Source organism: Vigna radiata, chromosome 7 (genome assembly GCF_000741045.1).
Source record: "Vigna radiata var. radiata cultivar VC1973A chromosome 7, Vradiata_ver6, whole genome shotgun sequence".
Lineage (NCBI taxonomy): Eukaryota > Viridiplantae > Streptophyta > Magnoliopsida > Fabales > Fabaceae > Vigna > Vigna radiata.
This window is the reverse complement of record NC_028357.1, coordinates 41,280,106-41,304,044: the sequence shown is the minus strand read 5'-3', so window position 1 is coordinate 41,304,044 and position 23,939 is coordinate 41,280,106. Positions and strand designations below refer to the sequence as shown.

The 23,939-nt window shown below is 34.2% G+C and overlaps 1 protein-coding gene across 2 annotated transcripts in view; it reads left to right on the top strand.

The window, feature by feature from the left end:
* Positions 1–23,939, top strand: part of LOC106768163 (calpain-type cysteine protease DEK1) — a 29,948-nt gene that overhangs the window by 1,366 nt on the left and 4,643 nt on the right. The window contains exons 2-23 of one of the 2 annotated variants that reach the window (XM_022783724.1): positions 2,206–2,301; positions 3,163–3,413; positions 7,350–7,532; positions 9,112–9,247; positions 9,485–9,615; positions 9,737–9,851; positions 9,948–10,956; positions 11,131–11,241; positions 12,653–12,711; positions 12,969–13,131; positions 15,374–15,647; positions 15,767–15,917; positions 16,027–16,138; positions 16,234–16,399; positions 16,495–16,565; positions 16,686–16,777; positions 16,905–17,067; positions 17,192–17,263; positions 20,900–21,277; positions 21,359–21,474; positions 21,560–21,857; positions 23,285–23,604. In XM_022783724.1, the coding sequence (XP_022639445.1) occupies positions 3,341–3,413; positions 7,350–7,532; positions 9,112–9,247; positions 9,485–9,615; positions 9,737–9,851; positions 9,948–10,956; positions 11,131–11,241; positions 12,653–12,711; positions 12,969–13,131; positions 15,374–15,647; positions 15,767–15,917; positions 16,027–16,138; positions 16,234–16,399; positions 16,495–16,565; positions 16,686–16,777; positions 16,905–17,067; positions 17,192–17,263; positions 20,900–21,277; positions 21,359–21,474; positions 21,560–21,857; positions 23,285–23,604 (4,193 nt within the window). In that variant the 5' untranslated portion in view covers positions 2,206–2,301; positions 3,163–3,340. The remainder of the gene's footprint in view (positions 1–2,205; positions 2,302–3,162; positions 3,414–7,349; positions 7,533–9,111; positions 9,248–9,484; positions 9,616–9,736; positions 9,852–9,947; positions 10,957–11,130; positions 11,242–12,652; positions 12,712–12,968; positions 13,132–15,373; positions 15,648–15,766; positions 15,918–16,026; positions 16,139–16,233; positions 16,400–16,494; positions 16,566–16,685; positions 16,778–16,904; positions 17,068–17,191; positions 17,264–20,899; positions 21,278–21,358; positions 21,475–21,559; positions 21,858–23,284; positions 23,605–23,939) is intronic. The other variant, XM_014653149.2, reaches the window with a different exon arrangement.

Below are 23,939 nucleotides of genomic sequence, written 5' to 3'. Positions count from 1 at the left end.
TGTATTAATATTAGACTAATGTCATTTAAAAATTGTATCTGTTGATGTACAAATATGTGCATTTCGCTGGGTGACTCATGTGAGTTATGAAAATTAATTTTCCAAATATGTCTCTCAAACTGCTACTTCCTCCAAGGTAAACAACGATTCTTGCTTTTGAATTTTTGAAGGTTTACCAGATGGGATCTATAATTCCATATATAGAGGTCTTTCTCCATCTGTGCTGTTTATCTTCCAAGTATATATATATGTGTGTGTATATACATAAAAGTGGGAGATATTTCAAAAGCTAGTTTTGTGAGGTTGAATTATACCTAAATCCATATTCTAAGATGAATTTAGAATCTATCATAATTCCATTAGAAGGGTCACCTATCATATCATGCACATACCAAGACCAATAATGCTGAGTGCGAGGGGATGTACTGGGAAAATTCCTAGTCCCACTTTTGCTAAAGTTAAAATCTGAAAATAGTATGTAAGTGGGAAACCACCCTCATTTCATAAGTTGGTTTTGTGGAGTTAGGTTAGACATTATCCTACATTATAAGACTTCCATTTAGAATACTCTAATATTTTTTAGTTTCAGTTGCCAAATTTTATTGGACTATTTGCTTCTTTTTAGGAGGGTAAGCCTTAGCACAACCATAAGGTGGCTGCATTGCATCGTGGTAGTCATGGTGTAATCAAGGAAATATCTCCTGCTGGTTGAAGTAAGGTTGTGTTGTGTTTAAATCTGCCCTTCCTCATACCCCATAATGATGCAAGCTCATGCATTATGCTGCCCTTTTATTCACTTTTTTAGGGATCTGAATACCATTAGGTTACGTAGGAATATTCACATTAGATACTCAATTTTTTTTTTCTTTCTGTATAAAATTGTAATTTATCCGGGATAGAGTACCAATCATGAGGGTTTTAGTCCTTCTTAACCAGCTATTGCTTTGGCAAAAGAAGCTAGAAAATGAACTGGTTACCAAGTTGCTTTAACCTGTGGGATTTGATCTCTAATATGATACTAGAGCATCCATGACAATAGTCCATACTTCCACCTTCATTTTTTTTTTTAAAATGTTTAACTTTAGTGTTAGGCAAGACAGGCATATAATTTTATATGCTTCAAAGTCAAGCCCAATGGATGTTGTGCGGGGAAATGTTAGATACTTAGATATGAAACCATCATAAGTTTTCAACGATTAACTTAAGCTTTTAGAAATCCTTGGGAAAGTAATGCAATCTCATTGTATGTCTGACTCTGACCTAACCTTTGATTTAAATCATTATGACAACTAGAAACATCATGACCAAATGTGAAAAAGAGTTGGTATTGAATAGAGTTTATGTTTATGACCACCAAGGAATCTGAGGCCTCCAGAGTGACTCTTGTGATCATTTGAGACAAGGTGTTGTGCAATACTGGTTTGTGATGATGTTTCTGAAAGAAAATGGGATTTTACCACTCTTACCATATTTGTAGTTTTCTTTTGAAAATTTTCAAGACAAACCTCTAGCGATATGACTTGGTATCACTATTAAATTGGCCTTGGATCAATTCTATTGCTAACCAAGGTAACAATAGATTCATACTTTTCAGTTGGCTTTTAAATTCATTGAGTCACTCCTTTGGTTAAATTGTATCACAAATTGCAATGAGAGTGACAAATAGGGGTTGATTCCTAGAAGATACTCAAAATGATTTGATCTTAAAGCATCGTGTTTTGAAGTTCAGCACAAAATTATTTGGCCTTTGTGTTCAGGTGAAGGTGGAAATATGGTTGAATTTTTATCTCATAATTGCCATGATTTGTTGCATCTGATTCAATGTTGTTAAATGTTGTCATGGTGGAATTGTGTGTGGAACTTTTGTCAATTGCCATATGCAATTTGTGAAGGGAGGTTTGTTATGGTGGTGCCATATGCTGTAATAGTGTTTATGTGTCAGAAATTTGTTTCCTTCTCCATGTTTTGCCATCTGCCATTGAGAACATTGATCGAAAAATTGGAGGAAACATATTTTGAGTAATCAAGATTGTAACCTAGAAAGAAGCAACTGTTCTTTTACTCCCATTAGATATAGGCTCTTCAGGTGTGAGAAATGTTGGTGTAAGTAATGGATTGATTAGAACGTTATGTGGCCTTTGATTATTGGTTCAACTTACCAGCACGAAATCAACCAATTCTTATATTCATGTTTTTTGGAAATAGTTTGAAAATATAACTGCCAACAACAACACTGGAGAAGATTCCTTAGCAGAGAAAGGTGTTGATGGATGATGCATTCAGAGGCATCTAGGTTTCAGGGTTTGTGCTAAAACTTAACTCAAACTTGCAGTGATGAGGATCCAACTATACACACACACACACATAGCACCACGGGATTCCTATGAATTAGAAACAAAATTTGTAGACAGTTGTAACTAAAGTTAGTTACTAACGAGCTAGCTATAGCTCATTAACATATTCAGTAGTAATGGTACACTCATTACAGAAAGTTGCACTTCTCTAATTAAGATAAACACACCTTGAAGAAGACATTTGTGGAGCTAAGAAGAAAAGGATGCCTCATAAAAGTAGGGGTGAAATTATGTTCAAGCTGATTGCACCCGAATTCTTTCTTGCTTGTATATTGTTTTTATATTAATGAAAAGGAATTCCTTATCATTTGTGGCATTATTGGGTAGAAAGAAATAAATATGAACTTATTATTGTTGTTCAGGACAATAATTAGTTAGTATAGTGAAAGAAAATTATCTGTCTACTTTTTATGAGTTTTGATATTTTTTAGTTTCATAGCTTATGTTGATAGTTATCGATGCATTTTTATACTTGAGAGAAATAAAATGAAAGCAAAATATATTTTAGGGAGCTTGTGCTAGTATGAGATGCAATGAAAGAGAGAGAAGAGTAGAAAACAGGTAAAGGCTTATCTAGGACCCTAGGCTACAAATAGGTACAACTCAAAACAACTCTTTAATAAATCCTATTCTGCTCCATTCTTTCTATAATTATAATAATTAATATTGCAATGTCTGAAGAATCCACAATGATAGCAGTTGGATTGTTGAACGTAACGCATAAGGTTGCACTAGGTCTCTTGGCTGCCTTTTGACACTATATCGAGCTTCTTTGCATCTATTGTTATTCATTTCTTTCTATTTGCAGTTGGATCTTTGCTCGGAAATGGCCAAATATCTTGCAAGGTCCTCAACTCCATTTGCTCTGCGGTTTCCTGAATCTTTTTGCATGGATTGTGGTTGTTTCTCCAATTTTGGTGCTTATAATTTGGGGATCCTGGTTGATTGTGATATTGGGTCGAGATCTGATTGGGTTAGCTGTAATAATGGCTGGTACTGCCCTTCTATTGGCTTTTTATTCAATTATGCTGTGGTGGAGAACTCAGTGGCAAAGCTCAAGTATGTATTTTATGGCCTATTAGTTATTGTTTACAATTATTGAGCTTTATATATTTTATTCAATTTGAAATTCACATTTTTAAATGCTGTAACCTAGGTAGAAATTGTTTCTGGTGTTATGATTGTGGATTGTTTTCTGTCATGATCTTTCATCATTTAAACAATTGACGAGCTTTGGAAGTGATGACTATGTCTTCTGTTTCATGGAAAGTTAACAGAAGAGGGATGAACAGTTACTGTTGTCTTGTACTGCTCTTCTATTTATAAAAGTGCACAGGCTTCAGAGCAAACTTGGTCTATAGAAAATTTGGTCAAAAATATCATTGAATGTGTGGGCAAGTGGTCACAAACTTGTAATAAATAAAATGAGAACATGGGAACTCTTGTAGTGTGATGATTTTATATGCCAAATAAAGAAGTTTTGCATTGAGAGTTTGCCTGAAAATATGTTTGTAGAGGATGGCAGATGCTGTTTAAATTATGGGTGTCAAAGTGAAGAAATAATATAGAACAAGATTCTTGAGTAACATAATAATACATGGATATGGCATATTTTACTTCTAAGACACAATTAGCTCCGATATTGTAACATTTACTAACCATGTTCATAGTAAGATTGACATTTGGAGTATCAATAGGTCTAGTCCAGTTGTAGCATTCATCATTAAGGTGATGATTTTGTACGCCAAATGCAGAAATAAAATTATTGGAAGTCTTACATTGACTAGAGGTAAAACTAATTTATAGTATCTAAATGAGTACAAACTTTACCTTACAAGGCGGTTTTGAAGAGTTGAGTTACATTTAATGTCCATTTCTTAATATGGTATCAGAGTATGGTTTCAATCCAAGGACTTGTGGTTTATGGGTTCACCCAACTTACATTGCACCAGTATGATGGCTAGAACTATGGTCGTGTGGATCGTCAATTCATCCTAAGTTTTGAATCTGAGCTTGGACCAAATGGAATTTAATTGACACAAAAGGACATACAAATGTGGTTTCTTATAACATGGACTTACAGTACCTAGTCATGGCTAGTCATGGCTGAAGGTTGAGTTTATCTTTGACATTTCTATAATCTTCAAGGAGACTACTATTTGACCATTGGGTAAAAATGAGAAAATAGAGTAGCATATAAAGGTAAAAACCATTAACCCATTGCCTTAAGGTTTTGGATGTGGTTGGGCTCATATCTCATTGATGTTGTATCTTCTCAATGAACCTCTTCCTCGATAGACTTAGCAAGTGATATCAGAGCCAGGTTAGGTTCAAATGAGTACAATGGTCCCTGTATCGAAAGTCTTCCTGGCAAAGTGTTTCAGGTAAACGTGTCCCATTAAGATTGGCTGTACCAGAATAGGTATTCGAATGCTTCCGTTGGAGGGGGAGTGTATCAATGTGGAAAGGACTCAATCTTGAAGGGGGAGATTGTTAAAATTCTAAGTGTGAGTCTAAGTCCCATATTGGATAAAAATGAAAAAGTAGAATAACATATAAAGGTGAAGACCTATTAATCCATTGTTTTAAGGTTTTGGGTGGATAATGGTGTCAATCTTTTATGTGTTTGGGTTCAAATCTTATTGGTGTTGTATATTTCAAGTGAACCCCCCTTCTCGATAGATCCAACATAAACTAGCCTTTGGTTTTCCTTGTAAAATTATTTGGGACATTCACCATTGAAGATGTGGTTCCTATGTGAACAACTTGTACATAATAGAGGGTTTAAGTGGCAGAATAACTTTTAGTGGTTGTTACTCCAATTGAAAAGGATTGACCTTTAAGTGGTTTTTGATGGAAATGAAAAGGTTGAACATCTTCATGACATTTTTGAATTGAACAGAATGGAACGTCTCAAATTCTAATTCAGATAACAATTTAAAAAATATAAAATAATAGAGGCTGAGATTTGTCAAGAATGGAATACATCGGGGTTTCTCATTTAATGATCATGGATCCTACTATTCATGTTTCAAACCACGCATCTGCCATCTTTCTCCATTAGAACAATTAGTCTTGAAAACGTCCATCCTTTTCATTTCCATAGAAAAACACTCAAAGGTCCATCCTTTTCATTTGGATTAACAACCACTCAAAGATATCATGTTCACTTAAAGCCTCCATTATCTACAGATAGTTCACATAGGAACCATAATGGAGAACGTTCCAACTATTTTCACAAGAAAAGCCAAAGGCGAGTTTCTAGCTATCCACTTGGATCACCAGAACTTTGGTCATGTGGATCGTTAATTCTTCTAATGTTTTGCGTTTGAGTTTGGATCGAAATGGAATTTAGTTAACAGTAAAGGGGACCTACAATACCTAGTCAGGACTGAAGGTTGTGCTCATCTTCGACATTTCCATAATATTCAAGGAGACCAATATATATCCTTATGATACGTATGATGAAATACTTTTCATTGAACTGTGTATAAAGATGGATGGACAAAAAATGCTTTAAAGAAGTACTTTAGCCTGCTTCCATGTCAGGGGGCAATAATAATACATGTCAAATTGATCATGTATTAGGCCAAAAGAAGTTTTTTGTATTTATCATTACAATTTGTCGACCATGTTCGTAAAAATTGTTTCAGATATGTTGTCCTTCATGGAAAATTCCATCAAGTTAAATGCAAAGTACTCGGGATCAACCAAAAAAATCTACTAGAACCGATAAAAGATGGATGAAATTTTGTCCTCGAAATTGGTTGTGGGAAGGAGACAACGTTTACTCTGAGGTTCACAATGAAAACATGGACATGAACAAACAAGTTGATGTCCTTTAATTTTATGAAATAAAAAGGTTCATGAAATTAAAAGACATAAACTCTTATAACAGACCTACAGTACCCAACCATGACTGAATTGGGTTCTGTGTGTGAGCTTGGATCCAAATGTAGTTTAGTTGACAGAAAAGAAAACACAAAAGTAGTTTCTTGTAACATGGACTTTGCACAACCATGACTGAAAAGTAGTTTCTTATAACATGGAGTTTAGTTGACACTAAAAGAAACACAAATATGGTTTCTTATAACATAGACCTACACTATCCAACCATGATTGATGATGACCTCAACTTGCAGTCATGACTGTGTACGGTCCATGTTATAAGAAACTACTTTTGTGTTTTCTTTACTGTCAACTAAATTCCATTTGGGCCCAACTCAGACGCAATCTTTTGGATGAATTGAAGATCCATGTGACTGATTCTGCATCTGAGCTTTCGAACATACTTATTCACTGTCAAGGATTGAATATCTCGAGCATAAGTATAAATACTTATGGGTGGTCCAATAGCAAGTTGAACATTAGGTCTAAAAAGCTTTGCTTGGATAGACTATGATCATGTTAAAAAGTAGATTCAAGTCTAATTCAATATTATAAAACTGATTTGTAAAGTGAGGTTTGTACTCATCTATTTACTATAATTGGTTATATTTTCAGTTGATGTGAGATTTTTAACATGTTCTATAGTTTTACTCTGACCTAAAGCCTAGGCATTGGAACTTTTGCAATGTAAGCTTGATATCCTATTGCATTTCTTCTTGTCCAACGGATGCTGGACTTTTGTTCCTATTTCTTCTTTTGAACAGCTATGAAATAAATTGCTTATAAATAGGTATTTTGTTATGTATAATATATTCAGCACTGGAGAATGTTCTTTCATTAGGTCTTCATTCAAATCCATTTATTGTTGGGAAATTGTACTTGTTGTCAGGTGTTTTTGTTTTTGTTCTGTATGTTATTTTTTTCAGTGCCTAAGCTGTAATAAATGAATGATATGGCCAAGAAACAGCTATGATGTATAAAGTTGACATGAAATGTATATTTTACCTGGTTTTTATGTAGAAATTTAGAATGTTGGGCTTCTTATGATTGATACACTTTGTTCATGTTATAGTTGGTATGGCCACTATTTACATTTTTCTTTGACAGGGGCTGTGGCAATCCTGCTTCTTTTGGCTGTTGCTTTACTCTGTGCATATGAACTTTGTGCCGTTTATGTTACAACTGGATCACGAGCGTCTGACCGCTATTCTCCATCTGGTTTCTTTTTTGGAGTCTCTGCAATTGCTTTAGCAATCAACATGCTATTTATCTGCAGGATGGTTTTTAATGGTATGCTTTTGAATTACTGTATTCTCTTCTCTGTAAATCAAATGTATCTGACACGATCAGTGGTAATTTCCTGATCTTTATAGGGCCTTTGTAATAGAGAATGACCTTGCCTATCAATGTATTTTGTAATTCAGAATCAATAGTAGGGCCTGTTTGGGCAAGCTTCTCTATAAATAGCTATAGAAGAGAAAAATAAGAAAAATAAGGAGAAAAATAAGGAGAATAAATGAAATTAGCTTCTCTATATGCTAAAATTAGGTTATGCGCAGGTTAAGAATAAAAATTTAGAGAAGTTAGATTGGTGAGTTTCTACAAATTAGCTTATGCATAAGCTAATTTTAGTTTATGAAGAAATTAATTTTAATTTTGCTATTTTTCTTCTAAAAGTGTTTGTTGAGTGCATATCCCAACAAGCCCTCACTTTTTTTCTTTCTATTTTAATAATTGGCAAAATATTGTGATATTGAAAATGAGTTACCTTAAGGTACAAGGACCAAATTTAAAAGAAACTGCCATGTAGTGACAAATAAGGTTATCAGACTCGTGAGTTAAGTTGTCAACTCGAACGAGTTTGCATTCCTAGTCGTGGCTTCCGAGTTAACTTGGAAGCGAATTCGATGGAATCGTTTAGAATTGCGATTTTGTATCGATTTTGCGAATTTGAAATAGGGAGAAACCACCAAAGAGGAAGTCGTTTTGAGTTTAGGGCGCATTGCATTTAGTTTGCTGCCATTCGTGGTTGCGGTTTGTTGGCTCGCTTACGTGCTTGCCATTCGCCTAGTTCCCGCTTGCTGTTCGCCTGGGTCGTGGTCGCGCTCTTTTAGCCTGGTTTGCGCTCACCGCGGTTGCCACACCGCTCTTGCTTTCACTTCCTTCAAACACTGTGTGTAGTGAGTGAAGCTTTTTTAATTTAACGTCACAGTCCTAAATGGCACTGTTTGTGCTTTTATTAAAGAAATGAAATCCACTACTCTGTGCGTGTTTATTTCTGCAGAGTTTGTATTTTTTCTTTTAGATGTAAATATTTAATACTAAAGTTCTTTTCTGCCACTTATTATTTTGAATCATTGGGCCTCCTCATGCTAAACTTTTGGGTCAATATTAAGTTTAACTTGTTTTTTTTATTGTCAAGTATAAACTATAATTAATTAAAATTATAATAAAAATAATAATATTTAAAAAATTTAAGAATATATAATATGATAAAATAATAATTATAATACTGTAAAAAATAAAAAAAATTATTTATAACATTATAAATATTAAATTATTATATTATTTATAAATATATTAAAATATTTTTATATGAGTTTACGATCTAAGTTTACGAAACTTTCATGAGATTACGTAAACTTTCAGGGTTTGACAAGTGATAAAAAATTCTTGCACAACAGTCATTTTTAGTTTGGTATCCTTCATTGTATTACAACTCTGGTAGATGGCTGTATTATAATTGTAATAGGTGATATTCCTTTATGATGAAGATGGTTTCGCTAAGTATGTATAACTGCTTTTGGCTTGATTCTATTTGTTTTGATTTTTATTATTTGAATATTCTTATTAGCATTATTCATTGTAGGGAATGGCTTGGATGTGGATGAGTATGTGCGAAGGGCATACAAGTTTGCTTATTCAGATTGTATTGAGGTAGGTCCTGTGGCATGTTTACCTGAACCCCCGGACCCTAACGAGTTGTATCCTCGGCAATCTAGAAGGTATGTTTGTGTTCTTGTTCTAATTGTTGACTATTGTAGTGGACACAAACAGTTGTAGCGTCTAATTATGTTGGCAGACACCTATTTTTCTCTTATTTTCGTACAACTTTTAATGCTCTTATGTTACGTTGGCTGAATAATGAATCTCTAATTTTGCTTCTGAAATACTTTTCTTTATATAGTGATATTTCATTAAGTTTTCTTCGAAGTTCATATTGTTTTTGTTTGTCATTGTAGGGCTTCCCATCTTGTACTGCTCTATCTTGGTTCACTATTTGTTCTGCTAGTATACTCCATCCTGTATGGTCTAACAGCTAAAGAGGAAAATTGGCTTGGAGCAATTACATCGGTTGCTGTTATTATTCTTGGTGATTTAATTAGCCACTTTTGTTATCATAATATTTTTAGTAGTTAACAGAAAATTCTTGTGCACTTTTCAGCTCTGTTTATTTGATTTGCTTCTTTTTTTATGCACTTCTTGAACTGTAGACTGGAATTTGGGAGCTTGCCTGTATGGTTTTCAACTTCTTGACAGTCGTGTTGCAGCACTGTTTATTGCTGGAACATCTCGCGTGTTTCTTATCTGTTTTGGAGTACAGTATTGGTTAGTTTTTATTTTTTTCTTTTGAATGAGACCTTTTCCTCTCTACAACTGCATGTACTATTGGTTTGTTGACTTATCTCTGCTTTGCTCTCACAGGTATTTAGGGCACTGTATCAGCTATGCTGTTATGGCGACTGTACTACTGGGAGCGGCTGTTACTCGCCATTTGTCTGCCACAAACCCATTGGCTGCAAGGAGAGATGCTTTACAAAGCACTGTAGTTCGCTTGAGAGAAGGATTTCGTAAAAAGGAGCACAACAGTTCATCTAGCTTTTCTGAGGGCTGTGGCTCAAGTATGAAACGGAGTAGTAGTGTTGAAGCCAGTAATCTTGGTAATGTAATTGAAACTGGCAGAGCTATGGCTGCAGTTGATGGAAGCAATTGGAATAATGTCCTGTCTCAAGCTGCTAGTTTTCCAGATGGAATCAATAGTGATAAAAGTATAGATAGTGGAAGGTCAAGTTTAGCATTACATAGCAGCTCTTGTCGCTCAGCTGTTCCTGAACCGGAAGTTGGAATATCATCTGATGATAGAAATTTGGATCACAACAATTCTTTGGTGGTATGTTCTAGTAGTGGTCTTGATAGTCAGGGGAACGACTCTAGTGCATCAAACTCTGCAAATCAGCAAACACTGGATTTGAATTTGGCTCTTGCTTTCCAAGAAAGGTTGAATGATCCTAGGATTGCAACTATGCTTAAAAGAAGGGCAAGACATGGTGATCGAGAACTTAGTAGTTTATTACAAGATAAAGGACTGGATCCAAATTTTGCTATGATGTTAAAAGAGAAAAGTTTAGAATTAGATCCAACTATCTTGGCATTGTTGCAAAGAAGTAGCATGGATGCAGATAGAGATCATAATGAAAATACTGATAATGCCAGTGTTGACAATGCCATACCTAATCAAATTTCATTATCTGAAGAGCTGAGGCTACACGGGCTTGAAAAGTGGCTTCAGTTGTGCAGACTTGTATTGCATCACATTACGGGTACTCCAGAACGAGCATGGGTTCTGTTTAGTTTTATTTTCATACTTGAAACCATCATTGTTGGCATATTTCGTCCAAAAACAATCAAAATTATCAATGCAACGCACCAGCAGGTGAGTCCCAAGTCACTCTCCCCACTATATCTGCTTTGTTTTGGGCGGCTGTGATACACTTCTATTTCTAGAAGTCTGTTATCTGTAGTCTGGTTGCGGGGTTGCAATTGTTTAATTCTAATTGTCTATGTTACCATGCTCATCTTTATAATTCTGAACATTCATTGCTTGTAGTTTGAGTTTGGATTGGCGGTGCTCCTGTTGTCTCCTGTCATATGTTCAATCATGGCTTTCCTTCGATCACTCACGGCAGAAGAAATGTCCATGACATCAAAACCGAGGAAGGTACTGTATTTTCTACTCTTTGGATTAATAAGGCAAACTTCGTTTACTGAAAGTAATATTTGCTATGTCTACTTGACTTATTGGTGTAAATTTGTTCTTCGTCATAAAATAAGTACATATGTTGCTTTATATTGTTTTTGGTTTTGGTGCGGACAGATGTAGTCTTCTAAAGTTTATAGTCTTATGCTGCACATATAATATTAGCTTTACTTGAGAGGACTAACGTTTACGGTTGCTATAATGAAACCAATTTCTTGGCCGTATATTTTCTTGGAGTGGGATATTTTGGAAGATCATTGGAGCAGTTATAAGGTGCTATTTTTCTGTGCTGGGTTAGTCTCTCTGTGATGGGCTGAGCTTGGTAGTCTGTAATCCAATTTGTTTGAAAACCTGAAATCTCTTAAATCTTGATTGTCTCAGTCTCTTTGAATCATTTGACTCCTCCAGTCAGAATTAATCCCATGTCTAGGATGCGACCCTTAACTACTATAACTCTACTCTCAGTTCACTTTGGTGTGATGATGGCTGAAGCTATTTATTTTTAAACCCTTAATTTGTGCTTATGCTGAGTCTATACGAAGTCTCTTGATTGTTTGACTTCTCATTCTTTTTCTCTTCCTTTTCAGCTTCGCATAATTGCTATGAAATAAGTAAACATTGAATTATTAATAATATGACTATTAAATAATTATTTAAATTCTTAAATTTTGTTGGTGGTGATGTCGTGCAATTTGTGTCCTCACAATTTCCCATCTTTCATCCCTCATACTAAGCAGGACATTGATTTTGACAACCCTGCATATTGGTTTCTACTTGGACTTAAGTTACAGTTCAAATGTATGTGCCGAACCTGTCAGAGCTTTGTGGTCAGACTACTCATGAAGATTGATGTTTCTTTGATTCTCCCCATCGATCCCAAAACTTCCTATCTTTTGTTAAATCAGGATGGTATACCTTCCAGTGTTATGAATGTCGGATAATGGAAAATATCTGCAATCCCTAAAATCCTTTATAAAAATATATTGGAAGACATAATGGGTTACAGAAGAAGCATTATGGACAAAGAAAAATACGTTATATACACAGACAATTTAAAGAAAAAGCTGAAATATAGCTGTAATGAAAAAATAATGAAAGAGTGATTTTGGCATCTTTTATTAGACGGGTTGCTATAACCCATAGTACCGATTTGCTTTGGAGTGCTTTTAACTCTATCATTGTAATGTTAGCTAGAACTAGGGATTTTATTATCCCTCTTGTTTGCTCTTGAGTCCGGTAATTGTTATGTTTGGCCTGGGTATATATCTGTTGCTTATTTTGTTAAGTGTTACATTTGTTCCACTGCATGCCTATTAAATAACTAGTAACGAATTCTTCATCTCTCTCTCTCCCTCCCATTCACTATCTTCAGTATGGTTTTATTGCTTGGCTACTCAGCACTTGTGTTGGATTGTTGCTCTCCTTTTTAAGGTAAGCCACCAAACCCTACTATTGCTGTAAGTTGTTCATACTTTTAAAAATATTGAGACATTAACGATTAAAATTTGATTGTAATTAAGACATTAACATTTTATTTACTTAAGGATTTAAAAAATAAAAATGGTTAAAATCGGCCATCATCTAATTAGGTTATTGTATGTGAATGGTCTTTTTCTATCACCGTAACTGTTTTTCTGCTTATGTTTTTGTTTACATTTTATTAATTACTAATAATATGATTTATGCAGCAAATCATCTGTACTCCTTGGTATATCTTTGACTGTGCCACTAATGGTGGCATGCCTTTCTGTTGCCATTCCCATATGGATTTGTAATGGGTACCAATTTTGGGTTCCCCATGTAAATTGTACCGGAAGGGCTGGAAATGACCGAATGCCTCAAACAAAGAAGGTTAAATCTAATGCCTTTCCTATTTACTAATCGGGGGTGTCTGTAGCTTCTTTATCTGTAACAAGTGGTTTCTACATATAATACATGGCAAATAGAAACAATAATAGTTGAGAGCCATTGTTATTTTCTAGAATGTGATTGGAATTACAAATGTTATGCCTGAGGAATCGTAAATGATTTGTTAAACAAAGAGCCTGTCACAATCCACATAGAACATTTAATGTTTGGTTTCTGAACTGCAATATTTTTTCCTTTTTGGTAAATCTTTTTGTCCTTTTTATGTGCAAACTAATTCATGATATTTGGTAGAGGAAAGATGGTATAGCAACAATGTATTTTCTCAAATAGAACTTAGTGGAGCTAAACACTCATAAACACAGTGGCACTTTTCTGCAGCGTAAATTTCTAGTAATATTGCTTTATTGTTTGTCTGTTAAGATTCGAACTTGCTCTTTCTTATTTCCAATATTCTTGTGCTGACTCTTTTTTTCAGTTGTTCTCGTATTGTGTCTGCAACTTTTCAGCACCCTTCTGTTATTTATATAGGGTTGACATATTTTTCATCCGTTTAATTATATCAAGGTTAGATGCTTTGCGAGCATTGGCTTGAGGGAAGTCTTAGAATGAGCCAAAATATCTTCAGTTTATCTTGGATTATCATGTAGAATCAGTTAGTTAGTCCTCTAATTGAGAAAGTAATATTAGGAGAAGCATCTATTTCATCTTTTTTTGTTACATTCTCAGGGTTGAAAGTATATTTTTATTAGTGAACTTGGCTTTCACCAGTATTAAAGTTCTAATGTAATTAGGTGCCTGTACTTTTGTATTTTACGCACCTAATATCCAATCTAACTTTGTACTACTCATTACTCATTAATATTCCATTGTTACTTATCCTCAATCGGTATACTGCTTTTCTTCCTTTAATACTTATTTTATCCAAAGTGGCACATAGCAGTTGGCCCCAAAATGCTTAAGTGGATAGAAGGGTTGCTAGTTTAGAAATATTTTTTGTAGCTTTGTAATTGTTGGAAGTCTCAAATTCATAATATATAAATGAGTGCAAATCTCACCTTACAAGCTGTTTTTGTAGGATAAAGTTTTGAGAAAAGTGCACTTCCTAGGTATCAAAATTATAGATTAAAACTTATCCTAACGAAATTTGTTGTTTGTTAGACTATTATTTCACTCCGTTATCGGACCAACCATTAATATTTAGTTTCACATGTATCTTGAAGTTGGAAGTCCCGTATCGATTAGAGATAAGATTAACTTATATTATAAGTCGTATCCAACATCCTCATCAGTGTCAACCTAAAGATACCTGATATGAACTTATAAATATTTCTACTTTTATATGTGAAAAAGTAATATTAAGAGGGACCAGAAGGTGCATTCATTTATTTTCTGGGGCAGGGACAGTGTTGGTCATAAAACATTACACATCTTAAAAGGTAATGAAATTGAAATTCTGAAACAATGAACTGAAAGAAGCTGCCTTTGTTTTGTTATCTAATGACAAGTGGAATGTAATTGAACTTGAGATGGTACATAATCGAATGAAACTACCATTCCATTGTTTGTATATATTTGAACAAAAAAACTGCTGCTTTCATTTCATTTATCTGAAATTGGAGGAGAGGAAACGAAGGGTATTAGTTGGAATGGAATGGATTGCATCTATTTGGTTCCATTAAGTTTTAAAGAATTCAGACATTGGAGCTTACTTTGATTTATTGTTTATTATATTTCATTTCATCTTATTTTGAACATTCCAAAGAATGAACCATACTATTGTTCCATTCTGCTGCACTCCCCTTCCACCCCTTTGGACCCATACATCATAAAAAGAATGAAGCGGAATCTATCTAATCTCTTGGAGATCCTTACAGCAATCACACACTGTGCCCCAATGGAAGACTTGAAAACAATGCTGAACATTTTGTCTTAAATCTTTCTGTGTCATCATCTTGTCTGAAACAGCACTTGTAACATTTCTATGTTGATGTATTGTCTTGTGCTAGTTATATAACAATTTTTATGTTTGAGTGACCTTTTTTATACAATCTTATTATGACTTCATCCAATATTTCTTGGGTGCTAATTTGCAAAGAAGTACATATTTTAGTTTACCATATTCTGGATATGGGAGATTTTAATTCATGAATTTGTTGCATAGGTGGTGTATAGGGCACGCGTTTCTCTTTTTCTGTCAAGTTTAATGGCTTTTCAATTATTACAGGGTATTGTTCTTATTATCTCTATGTCAGTATTTGTTGGATCTGTACTGGCTTTGGGAGCAATAGTTTCTGCGAAGCCTTTAGACGATTTAAGATACAAGGGGTTGAATGGTGATCCAAAAGTTTTGGGCTCCCCTTACACATCATATGTTTTTCTCGGCTGGGCAATGACATCTGTAATTGGTTTAGTTGTTACTAGTGTGCTACCAATAATTTCATGGTTTGCAACGTATCGGTTCTCCCTTTCCTCTGCTATCTTTATTGGGCTTTTTGCAGGTATTTTATCTGTTTTTACAAATCACTCCATACTCTACACCTAATGTGCGATGATGACAACTGCTTCTGTTATTGGTGATATCTAATTATTTATTTCTATAACCGTTTTCTTGCTGCAGTTATCCTTGTAGCATTTTGTGGAGTTTCTTATTTAGAAGTTATCAAAACCAGGGATGAACATGTTCCAACAAATGGTGATTTTTTAGCCGCTTTACTTCCTTTAGTCTGCATTCCAGCAGTGCTGTCACTTTGCTGTGGATTACTTAAGTGGTAGGCAAAACTTTCTTGTATTTGTCAATTTTTCTTTATGATAAATTGATATAGTTGTTATTTTGTTGTTTGACAGATGTCTGATATTTTTTTAAATCTCTATTTTCAGGAAGGACGATGATTGGAAACTTTCTCGTGGTGTATATATCTTTGTTATAATTGGTCTTTTGCTTCTGCTTGGTGCTATTTCAGCTTTGATAGTTGTTGTCAAGCCATGGACTGTAAGTGCAATTCAATTTTGTGTTGAATTTAATGTCTTTTTAACTGGACCTTTCCCAAGGTCAAACTTCTTTGGCTGAAACTCTTTGTACCGCAGATTGGGGTAGCATTTCTTTTGATTCTTCTCCTTATGGTGTTAGCAATTGGGGCCATTCACCACTGGGCATCAAACAATTTTTATTTAAGCCGGACACAGATGGTCTTTGTTTGCTTCCTTGCTTTTCTGTTGGCTTTGGCAGCATTTCTTGTTGGATGGTTTGAAGGTGGTGGTGAAGTCCATTATATTGGCAATGATATGCATAACTTATTAGACATTGGGTGATCTGTTAACATTCTCCTTTTTGCATTCTTTTTTCAGGTAAACCATTTGTTGGAGCATCAGTTGGTTATTTTTCTTTTCTTTTTCTTCTTGCCGGACGGTCATTGACTGTAAGTTACTCTAGTTTTCAATCTTATCATATCCACCCGTTGAATTGCTAATGCTTTACTGCTTCATTGTTGTTTTTCTCAGAGGTTAATTTTTTGTGCTTTTTTTTCCATATTCCCTAGGTTCTTCTTTCCAATCCCATTGTTGTATATTCTCCTCGAGTTTTGCCAGTATATGTGTATGATGCTCACGCAGATTGTGGAAAGAATGTCAGGTTTATCACCACACTCTAAACATGATTTAATTATTTTTAATCACGTCAATTAATGTTTTCTTTGAGTGTATATGTTTTATCTAATTTATTACTTAATGTATCTACTGCTTTTATCTTCTATGTACAGTGTGTCCTTTCTCATGCTATATGGAATTGCCCTGGCAACTGAAGGCTGGGGGGTTGTTGCGAGTTTAAAGATTTATCCGCCCTTTGCTGGTGCGGCTGTATCAGCAATTACTTTAGTTGTTTCATTTGGGTTTGCTGTATCTCGTCCTTGCCTAACTCTTAAGGTTTGTGATCTCATTGCAATTAGTACTAAATTTTTAAACTACTTAAAAATTAGATGAATGGATTCACAAGAATAAAGTGTGCCTACTTTGTTCGACTTGAAGTTCTAACCTTTGTATAATGTAGATGATGGAAGATGCTGTACATTTTCTCGGTAAAGAAACTGTTATTCAAGCAATTGCTAGATCGGCTACAAAGGTGAGTCCATTTATAGATAAGATTACGTGGCTCTATTGTGCCAATATGTTTATTTTATTCTTGTGCTCCTGGCTTTGTTTGGTGTAGTAGGCATTCTGACATTCGCAAGTAGCTATTATATGCCTGTGCATATAGCTAAAACATTTAATCCTTTACAGAAACAATTAATGTTAACATTTAGTTTACTTCTCTGAAGTTGAATACTTTTGCTAACGTTATGAGAAATTTTTATATTGATGATAGACGTGTGATGTGAGTATATTTATTTTGATAGTATTTTATATACATCATCATCATTCTGATGTGAAAGACCTACGTCTCCATTGGCTAGAGATAGTGCCAACAAAATGTAGTATTTAAGTGGGGTAGAGTTAGACTCTATTGAATATATTAAAACTAGGTATATGATTAATCTTCCTTGTGTCTAAAACATACTTAAGGTAATATATTTATAATGAAGAATGATAAAATTATATATGATAACCAAACATAAATATGGTAAATAGAAGATATTGTTAAAAACAATATCAACAATACGACCAATATCAAACAATATCAAAAGGCTACTTTTTCCTAATTAACATAAAACACAATCTATCTAACACTTCCAATCAAGTTAGTGCATATAAATCGTATGTACTAAGCTTGTTACAAATATAATCAATTTTGGTCCTCTTGAAGACTTAGTAAAAATATCTGCTAATTGTTAATTTGAGTTGACGAACTTAGTCTTGATATCTCCAAATACAATTTTTTCTCGAATGAAATGACAATCAATATAAATGTATTTGGTCTTTTCATGAAAGACAATATTAGAACCGATATGAAGAGTTGCATGATTGTCACATATAAGTGTCATTTCCAAATTATATCTTTAAACAATTGCTGAAGTCAAACAAGTTCACATGTATACGAGGCCATAGGTCTAGATTATGCTTCTGCACTAGATCTTGCCACAACACTTTGTTTCATTCTCTTCCAAGAAATCAAGTTACCTCTAAGGAGACACAATACTGGGAGGGAGGTAGGTCTTCTATCAGAAGGAGATCTTGCCCAATCAGCTTTTGAATAGCAAACAACTTTTGTATGGTTATTGGAACCATATATCAAACCTTTTCCATGAGATCCTTTAATGTACTTTAATATATGGATGACTGCATTCTAATGATCTTTACATGGGGAATGGAGAAATTGGCTCACCACATTGACTATAAAGAAAATGTTAGGACGAGTAATTGTAAGGTAATTTAATTACAACTAATCTTCTATATTGCTCAGGATTTGAAATAAGCTTCTCCTGATTTAGTAGGAGTTTGATACTAGGATCCATGGGTGTGTCAATAGGTTTTGAATTCATCAACCCAGTAAGTATCTGAGTTTGTCAAGATCTTTGGTTTGAAAATGGTGGAAAAGGTGTTATTTCATCTGGGATATGCCATGGTGGTCATTGTCTTTAAGAACAAGGTCATCAATATATATTATCAAATGGAGATATCCAAGACTTAGTGACGATAAAAGACTGAATGATCTGTCTCTCTTTGAGTCATACCAAATTGTTGAACCACACTGCTAACTTTGTCAAACTAGGCCCTAGGAGACTGTTTTAGGCCATATAAAGATTTGTGAAGACGACATACCAATGCAGAAGACTCCATGAGCAATAAATTTGAGAGGTTGTTCCATATGAATTTCTTCATGCAAATATCCATTGAGGAAATGATTTTTGACATTGAGTTGATAAAGAGGCCATTGTTGAATAACAACCATGGCAAAAAATAAATGAACAAAAGCCATCTTCGCCTCAAAGCTCAACCTGTAGCCAACAAATGGCATACGATTAATAAGATAATATGTAGTAAGAATAACATCACCCAAAAAATGTTGAGGAATCTCACCATGGATTAAATGTGTGCAAGTTGTTTCAACAAGATGTCTATTCTTGTGCTCGATCGCCCCATTTTGTTGAGGTGTATAAGCACATGAAATCAGAGTGAACTAATGCAAAAGGTGATGCAACACGCTGTGAGATATTACAAGAAAAAGGAACTACGACTATGTTTTCCTAATTAACATGACTCAACAAATTAGATAAATCAGACAAACTGGGAGAACAAGCTGCTGCAATTTGGCAAAACTGGGGTGACCTAAATGAGCATGAAAAAGAGATGGAGACCCCATAATTGTGCCAACATGTGTAGAATGGCAGAGATGATAAAGGCCATGAGACTCACGTCCAATACCAATTATCTATTCTGAACTCCGGTCCTATAAATAAACAAAATTTATAGTAAAAGAAATAACACAATCAAGAGAATAGGTTATCAATGGTTAAAGATGAAAAAGATTAACAGTACCAACAGCATGAGATAAGATCTTAGACCAATCAGACATTGTAACCGTAGGTAAATTATCCAGAGAGGATAAAGATAAAAACAAAGATTTATTACCAGTAATGTGATTTGTGACACCTAAATCAAGAACCTAAGGTCCAAGAGAAGAAGGTTGAGTTTGGCCAATAGAAGATATACCTGTGCGTGCAACAAAAATAGTGGAGCTAGAGTTCTGATGGTCTTCATACCGTTTGATAAATTCATTGAAAAGAGCAAATTGGCCTGTGCTATCAGAAGAGACAGCGGAAGAAGCCTTGGAGAGAGAAAAACCCTAAAAAGCCAAGTCTAGATCCTGAAAGAGAAGAAGGAGGCCACTTTAACACAATTAATCACTGCCTAGATTATACAATCCTCTCGAGGAAAGAGTGTGCCTATTTCTGAATTTGATTCCTCCCATTACATAAACAACGAAAATCAGAGAAGAACGCAGAAATAAGAGAGAGATGAAGATGCTACAATATAGTAAATTGATGAGTGAATGAAGATTCTCCACAAAAATCTTAATCTTCTATAAGAATCAGTGTTTTGTGACAAGAATCAAGAGAATCCTCTTTCAATGAATTCAAAATTTAAATATTGACTATCAAAAGCTTTAGGCTCTAGATATCTTATTGAATATTGTAAAACTAGGTATATGATTAATCTTCCTTGTATCTAAAACATACATAGGGTAATATATTTATAGCGAAGATTGATACAAGTATATATGACAACTAAATATAAATATGGTAAATAGAAGATATTGTTAAAAACAATATTAACAATATCTACCAATTTCAAATAATATCAAAAGTCTATGTTTCCCTAACAGACTCAATACTCAATCATCTTACAAGCAGGATGTGTAGGACTAAGTTATTTTCAAAACCCAAAATTCCTTAGGTGATAATCCATTAAAAGGATCAAATGTCATTATCCACACACCTAGGTCATTAATGTTGGGTGTGAGGGAGTGTAACAGAAAAATCTAACATGTGAGTGGGGTGCAAACTTCAAATTTACATGTATGGTTTTGTGAGGTTTAATTAGGTCTCAAAACACTTAGTTTTTGCATTTTTAATGCTTGTTTATAATATTTGTTTTATATTCAGCATTATCTTTGAAAAAAGCAGTTCCTGGAATAATTTTCTCTTTATTTTTTATCCTCTTATTAGTCTCTTTAACAGATCTGTCAATGTTATTGTGGGAAAATAACTCTCCCAATTGCCAATGTAATTGAACTGGAAATTAATGATATTCATTGCAGACCAGAAATGCATTATCTGGAACCTATTCAGCACCACAGCGGTCAGCTAGTTCTGCTGCACTTTTGATCGGAGATCCAACCATTATGCGTGATAGGGCAGGGAATTTTGTTCTTCCCAGAGCTGATGTGATGAAATTGAGAGACCGCTTGAGAAATGAAGAGTTAGTTGCGGGGTCATTCTTCAGTAGACTAAGATATCAAAGGACATTTCGCCATGAGCCTACAAGTGATGTGGATTATAGAAGAGTAATGTGTGCTCATGCTCGAATTCTGGCACTAGAAGAGGCCATTGATACGGAGTGGGTGTACATGTGGGACAAATTTGGAGGTTATTTGCTTTTGTTACTTGGTTTAACATCTAAGGCAGAACAAGCACAGGTAATGCATTTCTAGTTTTGCATATGGTTAGGTGATATCTAGTTTTTTTCTATAACACTGTTAATCCTTTTTCTTTGGTAGGATGAGGTTCGTTTGAGACTCTTCCTTGACAGCATTGGATTTTCTGATTTAAGTGCTAAGAAAATAAAGAAGTGGATGCCAGAAGATCGTAGGCAATTCGAAATCATTCAGGAGAGGTACTTTCCGGAATATCCGATTAATAAACTTAGAGTAACTTTACCGAGTCTTTTCCATCTAAATGTTTTGCGATGAATTTTCTAGTTACATAAGAGAAAAGGAGATGGAAGAGGAAGTCTTCATGCAGAGACGTGAAGAGGAGGGGAGAGGAAAAGAAAGGAGGAAGGCTCTACTTGAAAAAGAGGAACGAAAATGGAAGGAGATAGAAGCTTCTTTGCTCTCCTCCATTCCTAATGCTAGCAGCAGAGAGGCTGCTGCCATGGCAGCTGCAGTACGTGCAGTTGGAGGTGATTCTGTTCTAGATGATTCTTTTGCTCGGGAGAGGGTTTCAAGCATTGCTCGTAGAATTCGTGCTTCACAGTTGTCTCGACGGGCCCTTCAGGTTCATTAATTGTCTTTTATATTAATTCCAAATTGTGGTTAATTTGATGGAATAATCATCCTCTTTTTCTTTATCTGTGGCGTAATTAATAATGTCTCTGTTCCCATTTTCGGCTTTCAAGATTTCGAAAATGTTTTCTGAATGTGAATATTTTAATTTATTTTGAACTGGTATTTGCCCATTTTTTTTTTAAATATAATAGTGCTTTGTATCCTTAAAAGTAGTAAAACAATTTTAAATTTTTTTAAATCAATATTATATTTAAAAAGCTAAATGTTAAAACTGTTGTTATTTTATTGAAATAATTTTTTAAGCAAACCAATGTTATTTGATAAACATAAAATATTATTGATAATCATTAAACTTATTAATTCAAATATTTCGATTCAGATCCTGGTATATTCTGTGTACAATGGTACAAGGATGAAAGTCTCCTAATTCAAGAATGTCTAATCTCCCAGACCTAGCATAATTTCATAGTATATTCTACACAACCTTCCCTGATTTACTATCTCCTCACAGTAAACCCACATGTACACCCCTCATACTCTGGTGCCAGGTTGCCACATAGTATGTTTCCCTCCCAAAACTGATTTCCGTACATTGCACCGTGTAACTCATTAAATGTACCTTTGGTGATCTTGAGCTTTGTGCTGCATTCTTATCATTTTCCTAAGTATTCTGGTCCATTGCATATTCATTCCATTCTCAGCAGCTCATTCAGCTAACTGCATTTTCTTTTTAATAATAATCTATATTTAAATTGCACACCTTTATCTCTAAACGGTGGATGATTCAAGATGATGAAAAATAATTTAATTAGAATCGCTGATAGTATAAATAAATGTGTTTACAATTGTCTTCAAATCACATGTTGCCATGTAGTTTTATGTTACTTTTTGTAATACTTGAGAATTAAAGTGTAAAATAATTCTAGAGGACTTGATTGATCTTTCTTATAATCTTCTATTTATAAAAATAAATTGATACAAGAATACATGATAATAAGAGTTATCCTAGACACAATATATTCATGATGATTAGAGTAATCCTAGACACAATATATTCATAATAAATAAGATAACCGTAGACACAATATAATCATGATAAATAAGGTAACCGAAGACACAATATAATCATGATAAATAGTGTAACTCCAGACACAATATAATCATAATAAATAAGATAAGCCTAGATATAATATAATCATGATAAATAAGATAATCCTAGACACAATATAATAATGATAAATAGGATAAATATTCTAACAGTAATATTTACTAAGTCATATTTAAGGTGATTTTTAATTGATGCACAGTTTATAAGTTATATGGTAATTATACTCATTTTTTTTATTGGTGTTTATAAAACTATACTTTACCTCCGGAGATTACTTTAAAGACATTGAATTTATGGTATCTATGCAGACAGGAATGACCGGTGCCATATGTTTTCTTGATGATGAGCCAACAGCTAGTGGCAGGCATTGTGGCCCGATTGATTCCAGTCTATGTCAAAGTCAAAAAGTTACCTTTTCTATTGCCTTGATGATACAACCTGAATCTGGTCCAATTTGTCTATTGGGTACTGAGTTTCAGAAGAAAATATGCTGGGAAATTCTCGTGGCTGGATCTGAACAAGGTATTGAGGCTGGACAAGTTGGGCTTAGATTGATTACTAAAGGTGATAGGCAAACCACTGTTGCAAAGGAGTGGAGTATCAGTGCAACAAGTATTGCAGATGGAAGGTTTGGTCTTTCTCTTTATTTTTATGAATTTGTAATATGCTGTCTTCTGAAATTCAGGTTAACGAGTTAGAGAGTCTTTGTAATTTTAGTGTCTGTTGAAGTAGTTTAATAACATTTTTGTATTCTTGAAAATATTATCGAAGAAAATAAATTCAAATCTCTGCCAGCTATCTTCCTTGAAATGCACGGGGTTGGATTTATCTTTAAATACAGTTAGGATCTACTTTTGTTATTAGGCAAGATTAAATTTGCAATTATGAACAAAATTTATACCGCATAAATATTTTGGAACACAGGACTGTAATGCAGCTATATATATATATATATATATATAT